This window comes from Acinonyx jubatus, chromosome A1 (assembly GCF_027475565.1).
Source record: "Acinonyx jubatus isolate Ajub_Pintada_27869175 chromosome A1, VMU_Ajub_asm_v1.0, whole genome shotgun sequence".
NCBI classification, from domain to species: Eukaryota; Metazoa; Chordata; class Mammalia; order Carnivora; family Felidae; genus Acinonyx; species Acinonyx jubatus.
Window position 1 is genome coordinate 5,007,961 of NC_069380.1, and position 26,966 is coordinate 5,034,926.

Consider the following 26,966-nt stretch of genomic DNA (forward strand, 5'->3'; position numbering starts at 1 on the left):
AGGGAAATGATACAGGTCAGAAATTTGGATCTATATAAAGAAAGGAAGAACATTAGAGAAGGAATAAGTGAAAGTGAAATAAAAACATTTCCTTATTCTTTATTGATCTAATAATAAACGTTTTGTTCAAAATAATAGCAACAATGTATTTGAGTGTGTGTGTGTGTGTGTGTGTGTGCACGCACGCACAAATGCTTCATGTATAAGTGAAATGAAGGACAGCAATGACACAGGGATGGGAGGGAGGAAGGAGGAATTAGGATTATTTTGTTATAAAGTACTTGCACTACCAAAAAAATTTATGCTGTAGAGGAATATTACATAACAAAAATGTTGATGCTGTATTACTGAGTGGAAAATAAGCTGGTTATGGAATGATAAGATCAATGTGACTGTTCCGTAATTTTTATGTATACAAACAAAAAGTTTACATTTCTAGATGGGAGGATTGCAGGTGGTTTTTGTAATTCCTCTATTTCAGTGTTTCTCAGCCTCCAGTGATTTTGCCCCTCAGGAGATATTTGGCCATACCCGGAGATATTTTTGGTTGTCACAACTGGGTGCATGGGTGGAGACGCTACTGACATCTAGTGGGTAGAGGCTAGGTTTGCTGCTGAACATCCTACAATGCATACCTACAGACACACACCTAGCAAAGAATTATCCAGAAACATGTCAATAGCGAAGAGATGGAGAAACCCTGCTTTACAGTTTCCCGATGTTCTATACTAAGCAGGTTTTTAAAAATTTTTTAACGTTTATTTATTTTTGAGAGATACAGAGACAGAGTGCGAGCAGGGGAAGGGCAGAGAGAGAGGGAGACACAGAATCTGAAGCAGGCTCCAGGCTCTGAGCTGTCAGCACAGAGCCCGACGTGGGGCTCAAACTCACGGACCACGAGATCATGACCTGAGCCGAAGTCGAACGCCTAACCGACTGGGCCACCCAGGCACCCCTATACTAAGCAGTTTTGATGCAATTTGAGTTTTGGGTTTAAGAGTGAATGCTAAGAAAGAATTCTTGAGATGTTTTTGGTGCAAAAAGGTGATTTTATTATAGCACAGGAACAGGACCTATGGGCAAAAAGAGCTGTACTGGGGTTGTGAGGAGTAACTGACTATATACTTTTTAATTAGTGGGGGTTAATGATAGCGTAAGTCTCTAAAGAATGTGGAAGCAAGGCTTTCAGGACCTTGAGGGGCTAGCTGCTGTTGGGATAAGGTTACCTTTAGTCTTTTAATAAAACGTAAACACTAAGGCACTAAGGCAACCACGAGTTCCTTGAGGAAGATCGCACTCTGCATGTTTCACGTTATCAGTGGGCTGCAAGCTGTAAGGAAATTTAAGCTACATTTCTCTTGCCCTTGTTTCCCTCATCAATTTCACTTGTTGTAACTAGAAAATGCTGCTTGTAAAACATCATTATAATTTTTATATCATCTTTCTTACCATGTTTGATGTTCTAGGTTTTTTCTTCTCTTTTTTAATGTTTATTTATATTGGGGGGGGTGTGGGAAGGGGCAGAGGGAGAGAGAGACAGAATCTGAAGCAGGCTCCAGGCTCTGAGCTATCAGCACAGAGCCCTATGCGGGGCCCAAACTCATGAGCCCTGAGATCATGACCTGAGCTGAAGTTGGATGCTTAACTGACTGAGCTACCCAGGTGCCCCTATGTTTTCTTTTCTGGTTAAGAATTTTCCAGCATTTCATTCACTTATTTAATTCAACTTGTCTTGGTGTTGCTTTGTCTTATTTTGGTTTGCTTTTTTCTGAGTGCCTGCTGTGTTTCAGACAGATTACCAAAGCAAGTGAGATGTTTGTTAAGCACAGCAGTCTTTGTGGTGAAATTACTTACTCCTGTAAGGTAAGTATGAAATAAGATTGAGCAACCTAGAAACCAGTCTTGGTATAGTAGCACATACAAAAGAAACACAAATCCTGCTTCCAACAAGAAAGAAAGAAAGAAAGAAATTAAGAAATTAAGAAAGAAAGAAAGAAAGAAAGAAAGAGGAAGAAAGAAAGAAAGAAAGAAAAAGAAGGAAAGAAAGAAAGAAAGAAAGAAAGAAAGAAAGAAAAAGGAAGAAAGAAAGGAAGAAAGAAAGAAAGAAAAAGGAAAGAAAGAAAGAAAGAAAGAAAGAAAGAAAGAAAGAAAGAAAGAAAACACATTGAAAATTAATGTAGGTCCTTACTGAAGACCTTTTGAGAGATGAGAATAGGGCAAATTATATTGAGTGACACACATCATGACTTCCTTAATAAAACCTCTTTTTATTATTTTTCCCATGTTTTTGTCATTTTCCCCACTTCCTGTTCCCAGACAGTTTACCCTCACATATCAGGTTATCTATCCTCCACCTTCTTTTCTCTTGTCATTTCTCACTTTTTCTCTCTTACCGATTCTAATAGAGAGGGAATAACAATGATAACACTTACTACCTGATAATCAGGAGTCAGAAAGTGTACCAGATGCTTTGCCTGTATTCTGAGGAAAATACTTTCCTCAGTTTAAAGATGAGGAAAGTAAAATACAATGAAGTAACTTGCCCAATATCATGCAACAGAGAAAGCCTAGATCCATGATGTGAAGCCAGACAGTCTGACTCTAGAGTCTGTATTATTAATAATTATTTTATATTGATTTTCCACAATCCATATAGATGTTCCATTTATGATAATATGATAGGCTAGGAAATGACCCTGCCTTAAAAAAAAAAAAAAGACTTAAAATAACAGGCAAAGTAGAAATCAAGTTCTGTAAAGCACCAGGTAACAGACAAGATAGTGAGGCCTTACCGTGCAAACTATAAGGGAAAGTATATACCCAGAGAGGTAAGCAGGAAACTGGAAATGTGGCAAAAGGGCCATTTCCAAACCAGGTGCCCTTAAAGGATGCAAAATTCAGAAGTCAAAATCTGAGGCCCACCCAGGTGGGGAGTTTAATGAGGCGCTCTCTCCCTACGTAAAGCCAGGGCCGTATGGAAACTCAACCAACCCAAGCCCTAGAATATAGCAGGAAATTTGCATTGACACGGAGAAAAGAAGGGGGTGCAATAATTGCCCATCTTGAAAATATTACAACCACAAAAAGGTTATTAGATGGATGTACAACCTAGATTCATACCACCTAAAAAAACTTACCCCAAATGTCAAGCTGTGAATGCAGTTGAAAGTACCTGGAATCAGTAATGCCTAGGAAGCTTTTTACAATAAACACAAATCCTTTTACAGTGAATTCTACTTCTACTGTGGGTTTCAAATAATTCTCACAATTAGTTTTCAAAGGAAAGCTGTGGTGATTCGTCAGAGTAAAAAATACGTACGTAGTACACTAGGAAACAATTCTCAGGAGATAATTGGCAGTTAACAATGCAATAGCAATAAAAGATTTTATAATTATCAGGCTTTGTTTCTAAAACAACTATGCTCATTTTGTTTAAAGAAATGAGACATTTAAAATATCTGCAGTATAGGGGGAAATAATTAAAAAAAATTTTTTTTTGTTTATTTAGTTTTGAGAGGGAGACAGAGACAGAGACAGAGCAAGAGCAGGGGAAGGGTAGAGAGAGAGGGAGACACTGAATCCGAAGCAGGCTCCGGGCTCTGAGCTGTCAGCACAGAGCCCAACGCGAGGCTTGAACCCAGGAAGTGTGAGATCATGACCTAGGCCGAAGTCGGTTGTTTAACTGTCTGAGCCACCCAAGCGCCCCGGGGGAAAATAATTTTTGAATGATATAGCAAATATGAAGAACCAAATATAACTTCTATAAATTAAATACAAAAATTGGAATGGAAAGCTCATTGGATGGGTTTAACAGATTAAACAAATTAGAAGAAATAATTAGAAAACCAGAAGTTACTAAAAAAATTATCCACAAAGGAAAGGAGTACAGAGAGACAAAAAGATTATAAATATGACAAAAGATTCAGGAAAAATGAAGGAAAGAGTGCAAAGATCTTACATAAACCTAATCACAGTTTCACAAGAATAAGAGAGAGAAGAAGAGAGACTGGGCAAAAATAACATTTGATGAGATAATGCCTGGATTTTTTTTTTTTTTTTTTTTAGAATGCATGGAAGACACCGATCCACAGAATAAAGAAGCCTACAAATTCCAAGTTTGATAAAAAGAAATCCATGTCTAGATACATGATAGCGAACTACAGATTCACTATGGTGACTTTGTTATGGCAACACCAAAGACAAAAATGGAGATCTTAAAAGCATCCAGAGGAAAAGTACAAATTACCTCCAGTAGATCCGTAATTACATTTACAGTTGACTTCTTATCAGCAATAGTAGAAGGCATGTAACATTGCAATGGTATCTGCCATTTACTGGAAGAAACAACTAATAATCTAAAATACTTTTTGCAGGGGTGCCTGGCTGGCTCAATTGGTAATGTGACTCGTGATCTCAGGGTTGTAAGTTTGAGCCCCATGTTCAGTGTAGAGATTACTTAATAATAAAATCTTTAAAAAATCAAATAAAATAGGGAAGCCTGGGTGGCTCAGTCAGTTAAGCGTCCAAGTCTTGATTTCGGCTCAGGTCATGATCTCATGGTTCATGAGTTCCTGCCCCACCTGGGGTTTCATGCTGACAGTGCAGAGCCTACTTGGGATTCTCTCCACCGTCCCTCTCCCCGTCCCTCTCCCACTCTCTCTCTCTCAAAATAAATAAGTAAACTTAAAAAAATTTTTTAATGGGAAATAAATCACTTAAAAAATAAAATACTTTTTCCAGGAAAAAATATCTTTCAAAAAATGAAAGTAGGGGGAAAAAAACTCAGACATCTTCCAAAAGACAAAAACAGAAAGACTGAGTTTGCCATGATCCATATAACAGCAAATTCTAAATTGTATTTCAGAATAGGGAAAATGATCACAAATGGGAGATCTAAGATACAAAAGAAATGAAGATTCTTTTTTTTTACATTTATTTATTTTTGAGACAGAGAGCATGAACAGGGGAGGGTCAGAGAAAGAGGGAGACACAGAATCTGAAACAGGCTCCAGGCTCTGAGCTGTCAGCACAGAGCCCGTCGTGGGGCTCGAACCCATGGACTGCAAGATCATGACCTAAGCCGAAGTCGGACGCTTAACCGACTGAGCCACCCGGGCGCCCCAAAGATTCTTTTTAACATAAAGAAATGAGAGGTGCCTGAGTGGCTCAGCCAGTTACGCTTCTGTGTTTGGCTCAGATCATGATCGCATAGTTTCGTGAGTGGAGCCCCGCATCCGGCCCTGCGCTGACAGTTCAGAGGCTGGAGCCTGCTTCAGATTCTGTGTCTCTCTCCCCATCTTTCTGCCCACCTCCCCCACAAACTCATGCTTTGTTTCTGTCTCTCAAAAATAAATGTTAAAAAAAATTTCAAACACAGAAATGAGTAAATGTAAATAAACACAAACTGCCTAAAACAATAATAAAGTTTTGCTAAGTTGAACAATAATTCAAATACATGAGTTAGGAGTGAGATAAAGTATCCTAGTATCCTTGCATTACCTTGGAAAAGAGTGGGAGTGCTGGTTAACTTTAGCCTTAAAAAGTTGTGTTTATATGTTTTATTTGCTAGAGTAACTGCTAAAATAATAGAAACAGCATATAAGTTCCAATGTAGTAGAAGGTGAAAATGGAATTTTAAAAAGATATATTTGCCACAGCATAAAAAGAGTATTAGATGTCAACAAATTTAACAAAATATGTGTAAGATATTTATAGAGCATGTTACAAAACTCCATAAATGGATGGATAATAGGTATACAGATATGCAATCTCAATCTTCTCCCTCTCTCCACACACACACACACACACACACACACACACACACACACACACACACGCCTAAATAAATGGGAGGGCTGGGGCGCCTAGGTGGCTCAGTCGGTTAAGCGGCCGACTTCGGCCCAGGTCATGATCTCGTGATCCGTGAGTTTGAGCCCCGCGTCCGGCTCTGTGGTAACAGCTCAGAACCTGGAGCCTGTTTCAGATTCTGTGTCTCCCTCTCTCTCTGCCCCTCCCCCGTTCATGCTCTGTCTCTCTCTGTCCCAAAAATAAATAAACGTTGAAAAAAAAAATGTGGACTCTAGAGAATCTTAAGCATATGCAATAGTATGTTATGTATATTATGTATATGCAATAGTATATTATAGAATATTATGTATATGTTTTTAGTACCCCATCTGTAATAGCCCAAAACTATAAACAACAGCAGGAGTAAAATAGGTGGATAGATAAATGGTGATACAGTCATAAAATAGAATAATATGCAGCAATGTTAATGAATATTCAGTTACATATAACAGCAAAGATGAAAATCATAAATATAAGGTTGAACAAAAAATGCAAGACACAAAACAACCATATGCTATGATTCCATTTATGTTATAGTTCAAAAATAGACAAAACTCAACTATGTTTAGGGGTGAACACAGAGGTGCTAAAACTATAAGGAAAATTGGAGTGTGATTGAAGAAGGGCATAAAAAGAACTTCTAAGTTGCTTGCAGCATCCAGTTTCTTGATGTGGGTGGTGGTCACAATATGGGTGTTTCATGATGTGGATGTTTAGTTTATAAACAGAACTTGTATACTTTCTGCATTCTTCTGCAAGTATATTTTCGTAACTGGGAAAAGTCTATGAAGTAGGACATTTTAACTTCTTTTCAAAGTAATATATACTGTTTTTTTTTTAAAGTCCAAGGGTAGGGGCATCTGGGTGGCTCAGTTGGCCAAGCGTCTGATTTTTTATCTCAGCTCAGGTCTAGATCTCAGTGTTGTGAGTTCAAGCCTCACATTGGGCTCTAACACTGGGCATGGATCCTACTTTAAAATAAACAAACAGAAAAATAAACAAACAAATATTCAAGAGTAGCATAAAGCTTGTAACAAAATTTGGTTATCCCTTGCTTCATCACTATTCCTACTTCCCCAAAGCACTCATTCTGATTTTTGTCTTTTTCTTGTTTTTACTTTCGTATGTCTGAGTAACATAGTTTTAGGACTCTTTCTTGACTTTTTTTTTTTCAGTTTTAGGTAATTTTTTTCATTTTCTTCCTTCACTTAAGGTCAGAATTTAGCTCTTGTAGAAAATCCCCTGCTCCCAGATTTGCATTTCCCCTTCCTCTTGTGCTATTAGAGTTTTAACACCTTAAAAAAGTTGAATTCACACTCATGTTTTCATTATTATTCTTATAGACTCTTCACTGTGATTCCAAATTAAGTACTCCACTTACATTTCCTTTCTTATATAATTGAATTTTTTTTTCAATTGCCTCTTTGAGTAATTTGCCTAGTTTTCTTTCTTTCTCATGTTAAGTATTCTCACACTAGATCCAGTATTCCTTCATGGTTAAGTCCGACAGATAATCTCTCAGTTCCATTGTTTTTCCTCGAGACATCTGTCCAGAGATCCCTAGATATCTAAGAGTCTCTTCCCTTCTTATTCCAGGTTGTTCCAGTTGTTCTCTAGGCCTACTGAATTATCTTGGGACTCCCCTTCACCAGTATATGGTGAAGCCAGGGAAATGTCTTGATTAGTCTTTTGTGTTGAATTCCTAGATCTTATGTTGTATTCTTCTTGATTTGCTTACTTTGTTCTGTTCTGTTTTGGTGGAGTATATTTTTTTTTTTAATTTTTTTTTAACGTTTATTTATTTTTGAGACAGAGAGCGACACAGCATGAACAGGGGAGGGTCAGAGAGAGAGGGAGACACAGAATCTGAAACAGGCTCCAGGCTCTGAGCTGTTGGCACAGAGCCTGATGTGGAGCTCGAACTCACAGACCGTGAAATCATGACCTGAGTTGAGGTCGGGCGCTTAACCGACTGAGCCACCCAGGCACCCCTGGTGGAGTATATTCTTTAATGACTTCCTGAAATAAGGCAAAAGACAAATCTTTGATGGATAGTTTGGCTGGGTCTAGAATCCTGTGCTGGGAAAAATTTTTTCTCTTAGGATTTTGAGAGCTCCCAGAAACACATCCTAACTTCCACGGCACCTGTTCAGAAACCTGATGACTTCCTGGTTTCCCTTTGGAGGTCCCCAGTTTATTTTCTCAGGAGGCTTTTTGGATCTCTTCACCCCCATGATCTGAAATTTTAAAACAAGAAACTTGGTTTTCTCCTCTATTTCCATCCAGTGTTTTGAGAACATGATGAACTCTTTGAATATTTTTTTTTAATGTTTTTTATTCTTGAGAGAGATAGAGCATGAGCAGAAGAGGGCAGAAAGAGAGGGAGACACAAAATCTGAAGCAGGCTCTAGGCTGTGAGCTGTCAGCACAGCCTGAGGTGGGGCTTGAACTCACCAGCCATGGATGGTACCATGACCTGAGCTGAAGTTGGACCCAGGTGCCCCCATGCTGAACTCTTTCAATCTAAAAACACATTTTCTTTAATTATGGGAAATTTTCTTATATTATTTCTGAGATAATTACTGTTTCTTTCTTTTTATTATTATTTTTCTTTTTTTCTCCCTTCCTTCTGTTATTGTTCTTCCCATTTCCCTCCCTTTCTCCTTTCTTTTTCAAAAAACATTTTTTTAAATGTTTACTTATTTTTGAGAGGGAGAGAGAGACAGAGTATGAGCCAGGGAAGGGGTAGAGAGAGAGGGAGACACAGAATCAGAAGCAGGCTCCAGGCTCTGAGCAGTCAGCACAGAGCCTGATGAGGGGCTCGACCTGAGCTGAAGTCAGACACTCAACTGACTGAGCCACCCAAGCGCCTGTCTCCTTTCTTTTTTCTATCAGATGTGAAAAGTCCTGGTCTGACTCTAATTTATTATTCTTTTATTCCTATTCTCTAGGCCTTTGTCTTTTTTTTTTTAATGTTTATTTTTTTGAGAGAGAAAGAGAGAGTGCGAGTGAGCAAGGGGGGCAGAGAGGGAGAAAAAGAGCCTGTCGGCTCTGTCAGTGCAGAGCCTGATGCAGGGCTCGATCTCAAGAACTGTGAGATGACAACCTGAGCGGAAACCAACAGTCAGACGCTTAACTGACTGAGCCACCCAGTCGCCCCCTTTGTCTTCCTAATATATTTTCTGGGAAATTCTTACGACTTTATAATACCACCCTTATGGAGTAGGAGTTGTTCTCCCCCTCTTGTGGGGCAGTGTTTCTATATAAATGATTTGGAATGCTTCTGCACAAGATATTTTTCTATTCTTCCCCATTTATTATTTATTCATTCGCTTACATCAGTGTGGATTTACCGATGTTCATTTTAAACTTTTGGTTATAATCTGATAGTTCCTTAGTTTCTTGTTCCAGCTTTGGCCATCAGTAAATTTTTCACTTGGCTCCTATGTCCTTTGACATACCTCATCAATATAGGCAGGGCTTTTTTGGTTTCTGGTTTTTTTGAGCACTTCCTTACTTTCTGGCACTACAATATGCTCCAGGCTCATCTTGCATCTTTTCCACCCCAACTCTTAGAATTAATAATTTCTCAAGGAGGTCCAGTCCCTTTAATTGGAGAATGATACTAGAATCCAAGATCTGGGCACTAGCTGTGCCGACCGCTACTGGAATGCTGTTCCTCCCAGGCTAAGAGTTCATTTGGTCACCTACATTTCCCTTTTTCCTTTTCCTAAAAATTTTTTTGTAGCACTCTGTTCTGATTTTGTGGCTCTCGTTTCTCTAGGTATAAGATAAAAATAAAGTTACTTGTTTATTTTTGCTTCCCAAATTATCTGTATTCCTTCTAGTTTTGTTTTGGTTTCTGACTTTCGCGTCAGACCTGTTCTCTAGTATCTGATGATCTTTGACCATCCTTTCAATAAAATGTTATTTAGAAACAATCTTTGTAGGAGAGTTTGACATTTGACGAGCCTCATGCAGAACGAAGAGGTAAGCATTTTGTTGGGGATCCCCCATACCACTACTTGAAGGTACTATGCGTTTGAACGGGCACAAGGAATTCTGGGAACAGCTGTCTTGTTGGTAGCAGCAGCAGAAACTGAGTAGAAAGCCCGTTAGGCACCACACACAGGATCGAAAGGATCCATACCATCTGCTCCTCTGCACTAGCTCTCTGCACAAACTCCTACCCAGCAGGACACGCCGCAACACTTCGACTTGACCACAGCCTTTGATCGTCAGGGAGTTTGCGCAGCACCAACAGGGTCAGCCACAGCGCCCCCCCCCCCCCCCCCCGCAGCGGACTCTCTCTGAAACGCCGCGGAGCGGATGAATTATCATCGATCGATTACCGAAACGTCAGGGAGCAGACACGCTCCCGGTACTTCCCCGGGAAGGGGCGGTAGCCAACCAAAAACTGAGGTCGCCTCCTTTACTATAGGGGCGCCTGGAATGCTCCATAGGGTCTTCCTCACTCTGGGACTCCACGCATCCCTTTTACCAGTAGAGAAGGACATAAGCAATAATTGAGATTCAACAACCATAAAGTACAGATTACGTCAACACGTATCCCAATACAGAACTAAAACGAAACGGTCCGCCTTGCCTTTAACGCCGGACGCCACCTCCGTAAGAGAGCCGGCGCCACGCCCACCCCACCCCCTCCCAGGGTGCCTTGCGCGGCGTGCCGACCCACCCACCCCGTCCCAGGGCGCCTTGCGCGGCGGCCTCGCTCCCGGTGGTCTACGTGCGCGCGGCGGGCGCCGGAACGTGCTCTCGCGTGGTGGCCCCACCCACCTCGGCCTTCTCAGCCCCTGGGACTTGAAGTTCCCGCCAGGTCGCGGCTGGGTGAGAGCGATGCTGCGCGGCCCGCCTTGACTCTGAGGAGAGAGGAGCGTCCCCGGCCCCTTGCAGCTTGCTGACGCCTCCGAGCCCCGGCAGCCATGTCCACGGGGTTTTCCTTCGGGACCAGCACGCTGGGCTCCACCACCGTAGCCGCCGGCGGGACCGGCGCAGGCGGCGGTTTCTCCTTCGGGACTGGGGCGTCTAGGTAATCGCACCTCCTCGCTTTCCCCGGCCCGGGTCCTCCCCTCGAGCCTCCGGTGGATGGGCCCGTCCCTCCCTCTTCCCCCCGCCCCCCGGGTTTCCTTCCCGGTGGGCCTGGTAGAAAAATACTTGCCCAGGGCCAGCTTCGAAGCCCTGCCTTATTTCAGCGCCCTGCCGCCCCCCCCTCCCCAACTCCGGCGGCCTGGTCGGCAGGAGGGCGGATGGTCTTGGGGTTGTGAGGTCCCCCAGAATTTACGATGGTTCATACTCACACGTTGTTCCCACGGAGGGGGTCTGGCTGCGTGGAATGGCCTGGCATGTCACGCCGAGCCCCAGCGGTGCGGCAGCCCGAGGCACGGAACGAATGGTGAACGAATGAACGGCACTGGGGCTTACTCTGGGGTTTTAGAAAAAGACAGTGTAATAGAAGATTTTAAGGAGCACAAATCAGAGTTTCTCCCCGAGAATTCAGATTTCATTGCAGGAGACACGGTGTGGGACTTTCCAGGGCTTAATGATGTTGTGGGATTTTAAAGGAGCTCAGGTCTTTGTACCTCATGGGACCCTCTCCTTTGTTGTTTCTTGTTTTAAACACTTGTTACAGCATTTATTGGTGATTTTGAACATGATGTGCAGATGAGTGTACATGAGCGAGTGTTGTGTTGTAATGACTTACACTGAAAAATGTAGCTTATTTCTCGTTTTTGTGCAGCCTGCTAAACCACCAGCTCAAATGGCGAAGTAAAGCTAGCAGAGGTCCAGAGACCATTAAAATCGTTAAAGATCATTGTCATGATGGGACATGGAATCTTTAGAATTCAGTCTTTTTAAGGTAAAAGTGGAGGCGTTCCTTAAATCCAGAAGAGCGCGTAGAATGCGTTACACGGCATCTTGTGAAGTTTGAGGAATGTGGTTGTAGATTAAAAGGGCAAAAAAAGAATCTTCCTTGTGTTAAAAAAAAAGGGGGGGGTGGGCACAGACTACATAGTCAAATATAAAATCTGGGAGTTTTTCTCCTTTAATACCTCCTTTTCTTTCACTCTGCACACATAATCAGCAAGGCCTGCTAATTTAAAATTTTTCTAAAATATCTATTTATTTTGAGAGACACAGAGACACCGAGCACGAGCTGGGGAAGGGCAGAGAGAGAGGGAGACACAGAATCCCAAGCAGGCTCCAGGCTCTCTCTGGGCTGTGAGCACAGAGCCCAATGGGGGGCTTGAACCCCACGGACCATGAGATCATGACCTGAGCCGAAGTCGGACGCTCAACCGACTGAGCCACCCAGGTGCCCCTCCATTTTGTTGTAAAATGCTGGTTGTGATCTGCTAAATTGATGTTATACTTCTGATGGGTCCTAATCGTAGGTTGAAAAACACTGCTGTAGCAACTTGGGCATTTTCTTAGTTCCTCAGGTGGGCTTGGCCCAACCCCTTCCCCTTGGGTCAGTTCCTGCTGATTGGAATCCCCCCGCCACCTCCTTGAGTGCCAGGCTAGTGTCTACTGTTGGGACTCCAGTGCTTACCTATCCAGAGAGGTCTTTGCAGCTCTGCCAGTGTAGACGAGGTTTCCATCCTCATAGCACCCTGTAACATAGCACTTACCACGGTTGTAGTGAATTCGTTATATTTTTTTTATTTTTTTATTAAAATTTTTTTTAACATTTATTTATTTTTGAGACAGAGAGATTGCATGAACGGGGGAGGGTCAGAGAGAGGGAGACACAGAATCTGAAACAGGCTCCAGGCTCCGAGCCGTCAGCACAGAGCCCGACGTGGGGCTCGAACTCACGGACCGTGAGATCATGACCTGATCCGAAGTTGGACGCTTGACTGCCTGAGCCACCCAGGCACCCCAATTCATTATATTTTTTGTTGACTTGTTTATATTCTGATCCCAGCAACGGAACGGAAGCTCCATGAGGGCAAAGACCGTTTCATGTCGTTTTTTTGGGTAGACACAGCGAAGCTCAGTGCATATTTTTTGAGTGAATGAGTGATTGATTCATTCTCTCCACTGACTGGAAACTTCCTGAAGTCAGGATCTGAGTCTTACCACTCTGTCCTCAGTCCCTGTGACAGTTCCTGGCACATGACAAGGGCTTTCATAGATCCTTGTTGAATGACTGAGTAAAGGAATTCTGAGTCCTGAGCTGGAAACATGTACACAATCTTCAGAGGGCTTAGATAAATGAATGAAAGGAGAGACCATCTGACGTCTGCCTCGTGGAGTACTGGTTTGAAGGCCTAACTACCCCCAGAGCCATCTAGCGATTTGGTCTCTGTAGGTAAATCGTTTCAGCAACGTTACTGTCCAACAGTTCCCACGTCTGGAAAAGGGGTATCATCTATTTATCTCACAGAGTTGTTGAATCGGATAAAGCATGTAAAGTATTTAGCATCACACCTGGCACTTGGTAGGTGCTCAGTAAGTGTTACCTCCTGAGTCCACATTAGGGCATGCTGGAGAAGTTAAAAGAATATTCCTGATCTGCTGGAGTCAACTTGGCTTTTCTGTAGCACGTCTTAAAGAGTCACTAGCAGATAATACCAGGTTGAGGCAAAAATTGGTCATGTCTGGGGTGGCTTTTGGTTTTCATTAAGTAAATTTCTCTGCCACAGAGAAATTTCTCTTGCTTTTCTGAGTAAGAAGATACCACTTTGATATATTTCTTTGGTAATGTTTTCAAATTTAGGTATGAAACACTTCATTGTGTCTTCAGTTATCAAGACATTTTAAATATTTTAATTGTCTTTTTAGACATACCTTGGCTGTACTTCTTTTGTGTCTTTATGGAATGGCAGTAAAACCAAATGGGATCACTGATTTGGGAGACAGCAGAGCATAATAACCATTTTTTTAATTTGATGTTTGCAAAATTTGCCAATTGTGTTTATTTAAACATCTTTTTTTTTTTTTTTTAAATGTTTATTTTTTAAAGAGAGCAGGTGCATGCACTGGGGTGAGGAGGGGCAAGGAGGGAGAATCCCAAGCAGGCTCCGTGCTATCAGGAAGCCTGATACCTGGCTCAAACTCGCAAATCACAACATCACGACCTGAGCCGAAATTAAGAGTCGGACACTTAACCGACTGAGCCACCCAGGTGCCCCCCTAGAATACCATTTTAATGCAGTTGATTAAGTGTTTAGGATTTGTGCTTTGTTGGTGAAACTTTGCAACCCTGTTCTGCCAGCCCTCTGTACTTCACACCTGGGACACACATACACCTGTGCTCATAGAAATCATTTTAAAATCAGTGATAAACTAAGACAGAGGGTGTAGTCTTTTTTTTTTTTTCTTCCCTACTCAGTGTTGATGACTGATTTCAAGTTCTACCTTCTTAGTAAGCTCCTCTCTATTCCCCTTACAGTGATTAGCTGGCATAATACCTTGTACATAATGTGTTTAATTGAATTTATAAGTGTTCCTTATGATGACAGTAGTAACATTTAATCTCTTAATCTTTCAAAAAATCTGTTAAGTGGGCACTGTTACTCCCATTTTGCAGATGAGGAAATGGAGAATCATAAACACTAAGTAATGTCACATAGGTACCAGGACACTGGGGTGCTGGTACTGGAACCCAGCCATAACCCCACTGCCTTCTTAAATTGAAACATCCCAGACTTTTAAACTTTTTAAAACTGACCTTGGCTTCTCTTATGGTGATTATGTCTGTATGGAAGGTGAGGGAGAAGTAATAAAGGTACGTATACAGGATGAATGGGATCTCCCATTATGTTACATGTTGATATATTCTCTCCTAACTCTCCTACACAATTTTTGAAGTAGCAAATTGTCAGGATTTCTTGTTTATTTTCATAATTTGCTCTCCCACCCATAGATAGCAAATTTGAGCCCCCGAGTTTTGATAAGAACAGTTGAAAGTTGTGAACTGTTCATATCACTTGTTATTATCAGCTGTTCTTTTTAAACTTTCAAAAACTCTGGATCGAGGGTAATTTTGTTTTGCATTTTACCCTTGCCAGGTTACCTTGAGTCCTTCTCATCTTCTCACCCCCGCCCCCAGTTCTTACTGCTGTTTTGGTGGCAAGATACCTGTGTCCTCTGCCCCCCCCCCCCACCCCAACTCCATGAATGTGGTAATATAGCAATAGAGAGGTAGTGAAGACCACTTAGAATAACTTTTCTATTTCTGGGTATGTTATTTTTCTTTATGTTATTATTAGTTGGGGAAGAACAAATGCTTTTGGAAATGTGGACTGTACATGAGTCATTCCAGAAGAAAATGATCCACATTCATAGCATTTCCCTATGGCCATTTAAAAGTATGCTAGCTTTTTTTTTTTTTTTTTTGAGAGGGAGAGAAACAGCATGAGCAAGGGCGGGGCAGAGAGAGGGAGACAGAACTCCGAGCAGGCTCCAGACTCTGAGCTGACAGCACAGAGCCTGACGCGGGCTCAAACTCATAGACCGCGAGATCATGATCTGAGCCAAAGTTGGATGCTTAACTGACTGAGCCACCCAGCCCCACCCCCCCCATTGTATTTTTTAAGGCTACTTTTATATGTGACTTATTTTTAAAGAGAACAGGAAAATATTTGAGTTTGGTTGGTTAAAAATGTTAGTTCCTTTTGTATTCTCTGGAGGCATATTGAATATGTTAAATGAAAGAAGGTAATTAACCTTGAACTTTTATTTTTCTTAAAGAAATCCTGGCTCTAATAGACTCTATTTTGTTTTTTTTTTGTAACAAGCAACCCTTCGGTGGGGCTCAATTTTGGAACTCTTGGAAGCACTGCAACTCCTGCAACTACATCCGCTTCCTCAGGTGGTTTCGGAACTGGCCTCTTCGGACCGAAATCTACCACTGGGTTCACTCTGGGAGGAACAAATACAGGTAAGGAGGATTGTCACATTTGCAGGGAGTAAGTGTGGGCTATTCTTCAAGTTCTGTTCTCTATCCCTTCTCTTTAGTTCTGTTCTCTATCCCTTCTCTTTACAAGGATTGTCATTGGTGACAGACCGAGAAAATGGTAAATACTAAGATGAAAAAATATATTGGGATGTGGAATTAAGGACCAGTGATAGGCCCATGTTGGTTATAATCTATTTAAAAGAATGTTTTTTTAATGTTTATTTCTGAGAGAGAGAGAGACAGACAGACAGAGCATGAGTGCGGGAGGGGCAGAGAGAGGGAGACACAGAATCTGAAGTAGTCTTCAGGCCCTGAGCTGTCAGCCCAGAGCCCGATGTGGGGCTCAAACTCACGAACTGCGAGATCATGACCTGAGCCGAAGTTGGATGCTTAACTGACTGAGCCACCCAGGCGCCCCAGTTATCATCTATTTTTGTGTAAAGAAGGAAAACACACACATTTAAAGAATTAAATAAGATCTCTCATAAGAAAAAAAAATTTTTGTAACTTGACACAAAGATGGTATACCTCCTTAAATACGATGAGTAAAGTAACAATTTTTATATTAAATTATATAATGCAGCGTTTTACCTTAGTCAAGATGAGTTTACCAATTTGGACTTAATTGAGCATATGTGGGACAGTTAGCATCTATTTTACTGTAAAATTATAATTTGCCTTCCTAAGAGATGTTTTAAGATTTTGTATTATTAAAACAACTGCCTCACTGGGAAAAGGTAGACGTTTCAATAATAAAAAGTTGTTTGTTTTTTAATACTTACGGGTATTTTATTATTAAGTTAAAAACATGATTCACTGGTACTACCATTTAAACAGTTTACTTCCTTATTGACTTTTTATTCTCTACCCTCAGGACCTCTTGGTCTCTATTACCACCTTTTGCATTGACCTTCCAGCTTTGATTGCAACATTTCACAGCCACACATAGAAAATGTAAGAACTGCAGGAGTAGATGTGACACCATCCAGGGAGCTTCTTGAAATAGCTCTGCGTGCCAGTGTTTTGCTTAGAGTAGCGTTTTTTTCTCCTTCCTAATTTTGTTATAAGCAGTAGTTGTTTGCATTTTATAAATTTTATTTCCTAATTAATCAAAATTATATACAGCTTGTAATATGAAAACCAGTGCTATAGGAAGAACGTTTGTGTTAGCGGTTATGGTGGAAGATACTGGTCGTCTGAGTAGTGTTATCACACCCTGAAGATGATTCCAAGTCTCCCCTTGTGATAAACCCCCAAAATGCCATCTTCCACTGATGAATTAAATTTTATTTCTCTTTTTGTCCCCAGGAATAGCAACAACTATAACTACAGGATTAACTCTGTGTAAGAATTTTTGAGGAAAGATTCCCAGATCTGTGGTTTTCTACTCTTCTCGTAATATCTCACAGAGCTGGGGTATAGAAGGAAGCATGTAAGGAACCTAACAGAGATCACAGACACTCATCACAGAACCTTTTAGTACTGGCATGTTTTAAAAAGTCAGTGACTTTTTAATTCAGAAAAAAAGCCTTAAATACAGAAGTTTTTCTGTGGAAATTTCACATTACAGTTTGCAGTTATTTGAGTCCTTGTAGTGGAAAAAGCACCACACTACCTAGCTCAGAAGTCTTGGAATTAAACCCTGCTTATACCTCCAAGTCGCTGTGAGGTCTTAGGTAGTCATGTAATATCTGGCAGCTTTTAGTTATCTATAAAGTGAAAGTATTCGACTAAAAAGTTTTTGACTTCCTTCTGGCTCAAAAATACCCTCGTTCTCTGCAGTGAGATGCCAAATGGAATGTGAGTAACTAGAATGGCGATTAATAATGTCAAAGGAAAGGAATGAATGAAAGGACAGTGAGGAGCCTCAATTAAAATTAAATTTATTAATTAAAATTAAACCAAAAGTTGAAATAAATTCAAGATTGGTGGACTTTTTTCATTTGGATGCTACTCACCTGGTATCGGGAGAGAGCATAGCACATCTGTTTACTACCAGCGGTTTGGACAGGATTGGCTTCAAGGACAAGCAGTTGGATTCTTTCATTTTCTGAGATTGTCGAACCCGTGCAGGATTTCAAAGCACTGTACTCTGGCAGGAACTTCTGGTTGTGGTAAGAACAATCCAGAAGCTTAGTTTCTGGCTTCTTTCTGCTCTCGGGAGAAGCCAAAATGCAGGTTGTTACACATGTCTTCATTTAGTAGTTTTGAGCAGCTGCTGCTTCCTAACCGTGTGGCCTTAGGTGTGCATGACGGTTTGAACATTTAGTATTAGCTGTTGGTGTGGCGATGGTACTGGTGGTGAGGGCGGTGCGGATTACGTCAAGAACTACAGAGTGTGGGGGCGCCTGGGTGGCGCAGTCGGTTAAGCGTCCGACTTCAGCCAGGTCACGATCTCGTGGTCCATGAGTTCGAGCCCCGCGTCAGGCTCTGGGCTGATGGCTCAGAGCCTGGAGCCTGTTTCCAATTCTGTGTCTCCCTCTCTCTCTGCCCCTCCCCCGTTCATGCTCTGTCTCTCTCTGTCCCAAAAATAAATAAATGTTCAAAAAAAGAAAATTAAAAAAAAAAAGAACTACAGAGTGTGTGAGCAGGGCATTCGGTGTGTTCCGAGGTGAAGGTGACAGGCAGGTGTAGTAATAAGTTCTTGTGTGATCTGATAAAGGCCGTAACAGATGTATGAAAGGCACCAAGGAAGGAAGAGAAAGAAAAGGGTAGAAGTTTATTTGGGGGGCAGGAGACATTATTCCTGATGCAGGAATGGAAAGTGCAAAGGCCCAGTTATAAAAGGACCGGGGAAGTAGGAAAAATACTCGGTTCTTAGAGTTTTGGATTCAGAGGTGGGAATGGTACGGAGAGGGGATTTGAGGAACAAGTTGGGACAAGATAGGAAAGGTGGTTGTGTGCCAGCCCTTTAGGCTGTAGCGTAGAGATAGTAGAGAGATAATGGGAGCCTTCAGTCCGGGAGAATCAGCAGGGTATTATTTTTTGTTGGTATTCTCGCTTGTTTTTAACGTAACTAACTGATTCAAAGAATAGATTAGAGGTTAGAAGGACTGACAGCACAGAAACAAATCAAGAGGTTGTGATAATAGTTCTTGAGAGGGAGATGGCCTGAGCTAAGGTTTTTGAAGATGCTTGTAATCCACGGATATTTCTGCAGGAGCATTGACAGGGTTTGTGGCCAGTAGAATGTAGGAGAGAGAAGGGGCATCAGGGAGGGTCGTGGCTTCTGGCACGAGCAGCTGAGAGGACCACGGCAGGGGATTTAGGAGTGCTTTTGTCTAGGGGGATGCCGAGGTGCAGAGGGACATCCAGGCAGAGCTAGCCAGGGGAGACTCCAGGGGGTGTAAATCAAGACCATGTTTCTGTGGTTGAAATTCTGCGGTTGGGAAGTAAGGAAGCAGGCCTGGTACCATAGGCAGCCTCATTTAAGAAGTGAACAGAGGAAGGAGATGGACGGAAGGAGACTGAAAGGAGTAGTGGGAGCTGACAGAAACCCAGAACACTGGGCAGTAGAGAATGCTGGTTTAAAGAGCCTTGGAGGGGAGGGAGACTTTTCTGCTGAGTATAAAGGAAGGGTAAATGCTCTTTTAGGTACATTCAGGGGTAGAGCTGAAAATGGATTTCAACATTACCACAGTGACTGGACTTTTTTTGCTGTTCTTAAATCCCAGGGCCATCTTTTTTAAGTATGCACCCTGATTTGGTCCCACCTTTTATATGTGACTTTTTCGTGCGCATACAAGTACATGGATCCTTGTTCTAGCTGCAAAAGTAGATGGACTCTATCTTTTAGGGATCCTGATTGAAACTGGTATGATACACACTTACGGTAAAATAGGATCTGTTTGTCTGTTTGCGCAGGAACGCCAGCCACAACATCCGCATCTACGACGGGTTTCAGTTTAGGATTCGCTAAACCTGCTGCGTCTGCCACACCATTTGCTCTGCCCATTACTTCTACCTCAGCTAGCGGTCTTACTCTTTCGTCTGCTCTGACGTCAACTCCTGCAGGTGAGGCACAATGGGAGAAGCCACCTCTTACGGTTGAATTTACTAGTTTTGCCGTTGGTGAACATAGGTATCCACCTTTATTATTAAAGAGAACTTTGGTTTTGGAAAGTTTTTATTTCAACCATGAGGCAGTTTTGACCTAGTAAACTACTGATTTGTGAAGAAGGTCATCACTGGTCCTTAAAGCAGGAGGGACCATCTTGGAGGTCAGTCTCTATTTACAGGGCAAAGCAGGGACAGAGTGAGAGGCAAAATGTAAAATTATTAATATCCACTTTGTTTTCAGGGAGCATTTTGGTGACAGGGAAGGGTAAAGAGTTTGCATAAATATTGCCTGGCTTAGGATTCTTTCCATTTCGAAGGCGAAGTTGGTGTCCTGGGTGGAAAAACTCCTTATTACTGTCTGGAATCAGTTACCTGATACCATTGTAGTATTACCCAGAACTCTTATTTCTGTCACTAGGTTTTGCTCTGAAGGTACGATTTCTCTTTATTCTTAGGTACATATATAATTTCATCTTCAATGAGTAGTTTTTCCTAAGTGAATTTTATCATGGACATGAAGGGTTGTTTGTTGTGTTTTTGTTTTTTTGCTTTTTGCATTTCTTGGGAAGTGTTTTTATTTTCTCTGGTGTTCTTAGAAATGATGTTCCCTTATGAAGCCTTACAATTTCATTTTTTACAGCATCTACAGGATTTACTCTAAATAACTTGGGTGGAACAACAGCCACTACTACTACTGCATCAACAAGCCTCTCTCTAGGGGGAGCCTTAGCTGGTTTGGGAGGTTCGCTTTTCCAGAGTTCGAACACAGCAACATCAGGTAACTGATGGTATTTACATTCCAGAAATAGTAACTATTTATTTTTAAATTTACTTTATCTTTATTTCAGCCTTTTGAACAGATCATTTTATCTCTTTAACCTATAGATTTTTTGTTCATTATGAACACTGAACTAAAAAATAATGTTTTTCATACATAATTAGACATCTTAACTATGTAGAAATAAATTTTTCTGCTCAATATTTTTATTTATTTATTTAGAGCACATGAGCAGGGGAGGGGCAGAGAGGGAGAGAGAATCTCACTCCGTGCTCAGTGCAGAGCCTGACGTGGAGCTTAATCTCATGACTGCAAGAATGACCTAAGCTGATATCAAGAGTTGGGCACTTAACCGTTTGAGCCACCCAGGGGCCCCTCAGTATTGACTGACTAGATAAGGAAGCAAAGAGGGGCCTGTTTAAGGAGGAGTAAACTATTCTAAAATTTTTTTTTTTATGTTTATTTATTTTTGAAGGAAAGCAAGACAGAGTGTGAGCGGGGGAGCAGCAGAGACAGAGGGAGACACAGAATCCGAAGCAGGCTCCAGGCTCTGAGCTGTCACCAGCTCTGACGTGGGGCTCAAACTCACGAACTGTGAGATCATGACCTGAGCTGAAGCTGGTTGCTTAACTGACTGAGCCACCCAGGCGCCTCAGGAGTAAACTATTCTAGAGAAACTTGTCTTTTTAATAAAAGACAGTTGCTTAACTTGAATCATTTAGTATCTAAATTCATTGTAAGACAACTTGACCTTTTAAGCTCTGGTTGTAAGAATGGCTTTCCATTAAAGACATCAGGAAAGGGTATTAGCATGTTTTGAAAGCAAAGTTTTAAAACACAAGTATTAAATTTATTATAGTCAGACAAAATACTAAAGTGTCAATTCACTTGGCAGAGAATACTTAATGTGTTCTATCTTAGATTGAGTTTTCATTTCATGCTTATTTTGAAATTGGCCTCATGTTAAGGATTCTACTTTAACATGTTTTGAATATTAGGAATGTATAATAGAGGAAACATGATACTGTATATAATGTAACACAGTAATATAATACAGGACAGCCATTGGGGCTATGTGGAAGTGAGAAAAGCTTTCCTCTGATTTGAAGATATTGTATAATTATCTCACATAGCAATATAGAATCAAGAATTTCTGTTTGGGGCGCCTGGGTGGCTCGGTGGGTTAAGCATCTGACTTGATACTGGCTTAGGTCTTGATCTCACGGCTGTGGGATCGAGCCCCGTCTCTGGCTCTGTGCCGAGCATGGAGCTTCTTTGGGATACTTTCTCCCTCCCTCTCTCTCTCTCTGCCCCTCCCTGCTTGTATTCTCTCTCTCTCTCTCTCTCTCTCAAAAAAAGAGTTTCTGTTTCCTAACCTAATTTATGAGTTAGGAAAAGTTGATAACGTGTTGGGGTGCCTGCGTGGCTCAGTCGGTTAAGCATCCGACTTCAGCTCAGGTCTTGATCTCACAGGTTCGTGGGTTCGAACCCCGCGTCGGGCTCTGTGCTGACAGCTCAGAGCCTGGAGCCTGCCTTGGATTCCGTGTCTCCCATTCTCTCTCTGCCCCTCCCCTGCTTGTGCTCTGTCTCTCCCTGTCTCAAAAGTAAATAAACACTAAAAGAAAAAAAATTTTTTTTAATAAAAAAAAAAAGAAAAGTTGATAACGTGTTGAAATCACAGAATTTCCAATACATACGTTCATTTATAATGGCTATTTGATTTTCAGAAGTTTTGCTGAACACCTAATATGTGTCTAATAATTGGTATGTGGGAGAGATGGAGTATGACCTGATGTTTTATATCAGTTATGGTTCTTTTGTGTCCTCTATTCAGATACTAAATTCAATGAAGAAATTCTGGGTCAGTGGAAAAGGGAAAAAGGAGTTTGAGTTCGTCAGGATAACCTGTAGAAGTTTGTGGTGTTCAAGTTTGCTTTGATCTTTCAAACACTTATCTTTGTCACTATTGTCTAACCTTTTAGGTACTCAAAATGTCTTCAAATAAACAAATCAGTGGATGACTATAATGTACATTTCCTTGCAGGATAAATATTTAAACATCTTTCCTAAAGGTTCCTGTGAGAGCAAAACACAAAAATAATAGGGGAGGTTGAGGATTGTTTTTGCGTCTGCTGATGAGTTTTTAGGTCCGTTCTAATTTTTCTTAGGCTCTAGACACACATCAGTGCTTAATTTATGGTTATGCTAACCTAAAGTTGCCATTGACTTTAAAAAATTAACGTATGTTTAGCATTGTTTTTTTCACACATTGCCAGTGTTTGAATCCAGCTTTCAGTCATCCTGTGCTCAGATCCAGTACATCCTACTGTTTCTCTAAATAGCATACTGTCCGCATTGTCAGCTTGGGAATGCATGGACTTCTGTGATTTACCAATGCAAGGTCTCTAAAATTTTGCTACTTGATTCACAAGCATACATTAATAATTTAAGATTAACAGTCTAGCCCCTTCAATTCCTTTTGTCAGGTGGGATTTAAATAAATGAATTTTCTTTTTTAAGGTTTATGAAAAGAACTTGGGAGTATGCAGTTTTGATGATGTTTGAACTGTAAGGCTTCCAACTGTCAGCTCTTTAAATTTCATTAATAGTAAAATTATTTGCTTTATATTAATACTGAAACCTTACAAATCATTACTGTTTTATTTATCTGTTCATCCCCACCTTTACTGAGGTATAATTGAGAAATAAAATTGTAAAATATTTAAAGTGTAGAGCATGATGATTTGATACATACATATACATTGTAAAGGGATTCTATCAAGTTAATTCACACATCCAGTACTAGGTAATTTAAAAGTATACGATTCCAAAGCCTGATTGGAAGATGTGACGCGTTCACCTGAAAGTGTACAAGCTAAAACTGCTTTTGTAGAGAGGGTTTAAAAAGCAACAAATAAAATGGGTTGTTCACATGTATTGAATTAACCTACACTCTCTGATCCTTCTGGTAAAGAAAAATTGATACGGATCTGTAAATACAGAGAACAGTGATGGTTGTCAGAGTGGGTGGGATAGGAGGATGGGCAAAATGGGTGAAGGTGAGTAGGTGGTGCAGGCTTCCAGTTGCGGACTGAGCAAATCTCAGAGATGAGCGGTACAGCCCAGGGAATATGGTCAGTGGTATTGTAATAAGGTTGTGTGGTGACATAGGGGGTAGCTACACTTGTGAACATAGCATGGTGTGTCGACTTGTCAGGTCACCATTGTACACCTGACATTAATGTGACATTGTGTGTCAGCTACACCTAAAAAGATTGCCTAAAAAGTAAAGAAATCAAAATTACATCATCCAAACTCCTTATACCATCGAATCCCAGCAAGACTATCAGTCTTTGTCCAAAGCATACTCTAGACTTGTTCTTGTTATTTGCTTAAATCAAGTATGAAGAAAATCCAGGATCCAACTTAAAAGCAATTTGAATGCTTTGGTCATTAAGGTGAAATTATGAAGACTTTCAGTGAAAAATGAGGCAGTGGATGTTTATCCCTCTGGGCTTATAAATAATACTTGGTTTATTTGTAGGACTTGGGCAGAATGCTTTAGGCTTGACTTTGGGAACCACGGCAGCTACTTCAACTGCTGGCAGTGAAGGCCTTGGTGGTATAGATTTTAGTAGCTCATCAGATAAAAAGAGTAAGTAATGTTACTATAATTTTATGTTCTTACAGTAACTTAAACTCCTGTGTCTGGAAGATGTTAGTTACATATTAAGTAGTAAAGTTTTGACTTTTAAATTTGATTGTATTTCCCAAATGACGCATGTGGTGTGTGTTTAAGATTTTCTTTTTGTAGAAAACTGAGATTTGTATGTGCATATGCCTTACGTAGCTATCTTCACGTGTGTATTAATATATATTCTAAGTTGGGATCATGAGCACATACCATAGTTGACACTTGAACAACACGCTTTGAACTGTGCAAGTCCACCTCTGGATTTTTCCAATACGTAACAGCACCGGAAGTGTGTTTTCTCTTCCTTATAGTTTTCTTAATAGTGTTTTCTTTTCACTAGCTTATCTGATTGTAAGAATACAGTGTATAATATACATAACATACATAGTGTGTGTTCATTGTTTATGTTATTGGTAAAGCTTTGGGTCAGAAGTAGGTTATTAGTAGTTAAGTTTTGGGGAGTCAAAAGTTATATGTGGATTTTCAACTGCCTGTGAGGTTGGCACCCCTTAACCCCTGTGTTGTTCAAAGGTCAACTATATTCCTTTATTTATAACCTGTTCTTTCTCATGTGTTCTATCAGAAGTATTTGCCAACTCAGTAATTCTTTAGAAATATTTTAATGTAGCTTAATATCAGTTTTATGAATGGATGTATCATTAGCTATCATTCTATTAATATTTGTTTTTAGGTCTTCTGGGAAGTATCACTGTATCGGGCATCTTTATAGGGAAAGGCATCATAGTATTGTACTTTAAAGATGTACACTCGGGCTGAAATTGCCTGGGTTCAGATCTGCTCAACTGTTTACAAGCTCTGTGACCTTACTCAAGTTGTTTATGCCTCTGGGCTTTAGTTTCTTTATCTGTAAAGTGGGCCCAACATAACAGTACCTACTTCATGGTGTTGGTCTGAGGATTACTGTTCACAAAACTTCAGCAGAGCCAGGCAAACAGTAAATGCTGTCTAGGTGTTTGCTTTTAGTATAACTTTTCATTCATAATTTCAGTTAATTTTTTAGGACAGATAACCTAGAAACTGAATCATTGGTTTGGAGAGAGAAACAATTTGGGAGACTCTTAGTGTATATTGTGAAATTACTTTCCAGAAAGGTTTTACCAATTTATTTCCCACCAGCCAGTATGAAAATGCCCTTCTCGCTATGCTCCTGCCATGCTGGGTATTCTTTTTAAAAATTGTCAATCCAGATTCATTTTCAAAAGTTTTTTAGTGTTGCTGGTTCCATGTGTGTGATTGTTTGTTTTGTTTTGCACTGTTTCTTCTGCCTCTGATGAAAACATGTTCACTAGTGCATATGCATGCACATTGCATTAAAACCCCATGAAGAATTAAAAATGAGGCAGTAGATGAAGGTGTAAAATGTGCTGTGTCCATATGTGAGAATTTTTTGTTTTGGACATGGTTTTTATTGTGAAGAGATACTATGCTAGGGTGAAGTACTATCCTAAAAGTTGGCAAAATCCTTTTTTTTTTTTAAAGTTTATTTTTATTTTGAGAGAGAGCATGCATGTGCACGAGCTGAGGCAGGGCAGAGGGAGAGGATCCCAAGCAGGCTTGCGCTTGATCTCACAAACCGTGAAATCATGACCTGAGCCGAAATCAAGAGCTGAATGCTTAACCAATTGAGCCACCCAGGCACCCCTGGCAAAATCCTTTTAAACTTAGAATATTTAGGATTGTTTTTCTTTGAATGAAAATTGACTAATTTCTTTTTTTTGTTTGTTTTAATGTTTTATTTATTTTTAAGACAGAGACAGAGCATGAGTGGGGATGGGGCAGAGAGAGGGAGGGAGACACAGAATCCGAAGCAGGCTCCAGGCTCCGAGCTGTTAGCACAGAGCCCGACGGGGGGCTCGAACTCACAAACCGTGAGATCATGACCTGAGCCAAAGTTGGACACTCAACTGACTGAGCCCCCCGGGTGCCCCGAAAGTTGACTAATTTCTAAACATAGGGGTGTATCTCTCGTTTTTAGTTTTCTGTGTAGCGACTCCATACTTAGAAAAAACCTTAGATATTTTAGCAGCTTATTTTTTTACTCAGCTAGAGCAGCTTGGTACCCTCCAGCTACTTTCATTCATGAAACTGCTTCTCTCTTTATTGTAATTGCTTTTAGGCTCCATGTGAAAGGGCTGAGTGAGGCAAAGGAGGAAGAGAAATGTAAGGAGTTAATCTCCCCTCTTTTTCCTGGGCCCTCTCTCCATTGTCTTCCGCTCACAACCTTGGTGAGAGTTGAACCAAAAGAATATGTGGAATAAGCGCACGTGACTTCATGTGCCACCTCTGGTTCCCTGTCATTTGCTACTACGTGTCAAGGGGTTCTTTTTTAACCTGAGGCTTTCTGTCTGTCTGTCTTTTTTTTTTTTTTTTTAATTTTTTTTTTTAACATTTTTTATTTATTTTTGAGACAGAGCGAGACAGAGCATGAACGGGGGAGGGGCAGAGAGAGAGGGAGACACAGAATCGGAAGCAGGCTCCAGGCTCTGAGCCCTCAGCCCAGAGCCCGATGCGGGGCTCGAACTCACGGACCGCGAGATTGTGACCCGAGCTGAAGTCGGCCGCTTAACCGACTGAGCCACCCAGGCGCCCCTAATGGCTATATCAGTTAACCTGGACCTGCGTTACTGGATTTAATCAGATCA

The 26,966-nt window shown here is 40.9% G+C and overlaps 1 protein-coding gene across 3 annotated transcripts in view; it reads left to right on the forward strand.

The window, feature by feature from the left end:
- Positions 1 to 10,584: 10,584 nt before the first annotated feature.
- NUP58 (nucleoporin 58) overlaps positions 10,585 to 26,966 on the forward strand; it is a 49,148-nt gene continuing 32,766 nt past the window's right edge. For 2 of the 3 annotated variants that reach the window (XM_027064569.2, XM_027064570.2), the window contains exons 1-5: positions 10,585 to 10,897; positions 15,612 to 15,754; positions 19,637 to 19,786; positions 20,472 to 20,609; positions 24,154 to 24,264. In XM_027064569.2, coding sequence (XP_026920370.1) covers positions 10,791 to 10,897; positions 15,612 to 15,754; positions 19,637 to 19,786; positions 20,472 to 20,609; positions 24,154 to 24,264 — 649 coding nt within the window. In that variant the 5' untranslated portion in view covers positions 10,585 to 10,790. The remainder of the gene's footprint in view (positions 10,898 to 15,611; positions 15,755 to 19,636; positions 19,787 to 20,471; positions 20,610 to 24,153; positions 24,265 to 26,966) is intronic. The other variant, XM_027064568.2, reaches the window with a different exon arrangement.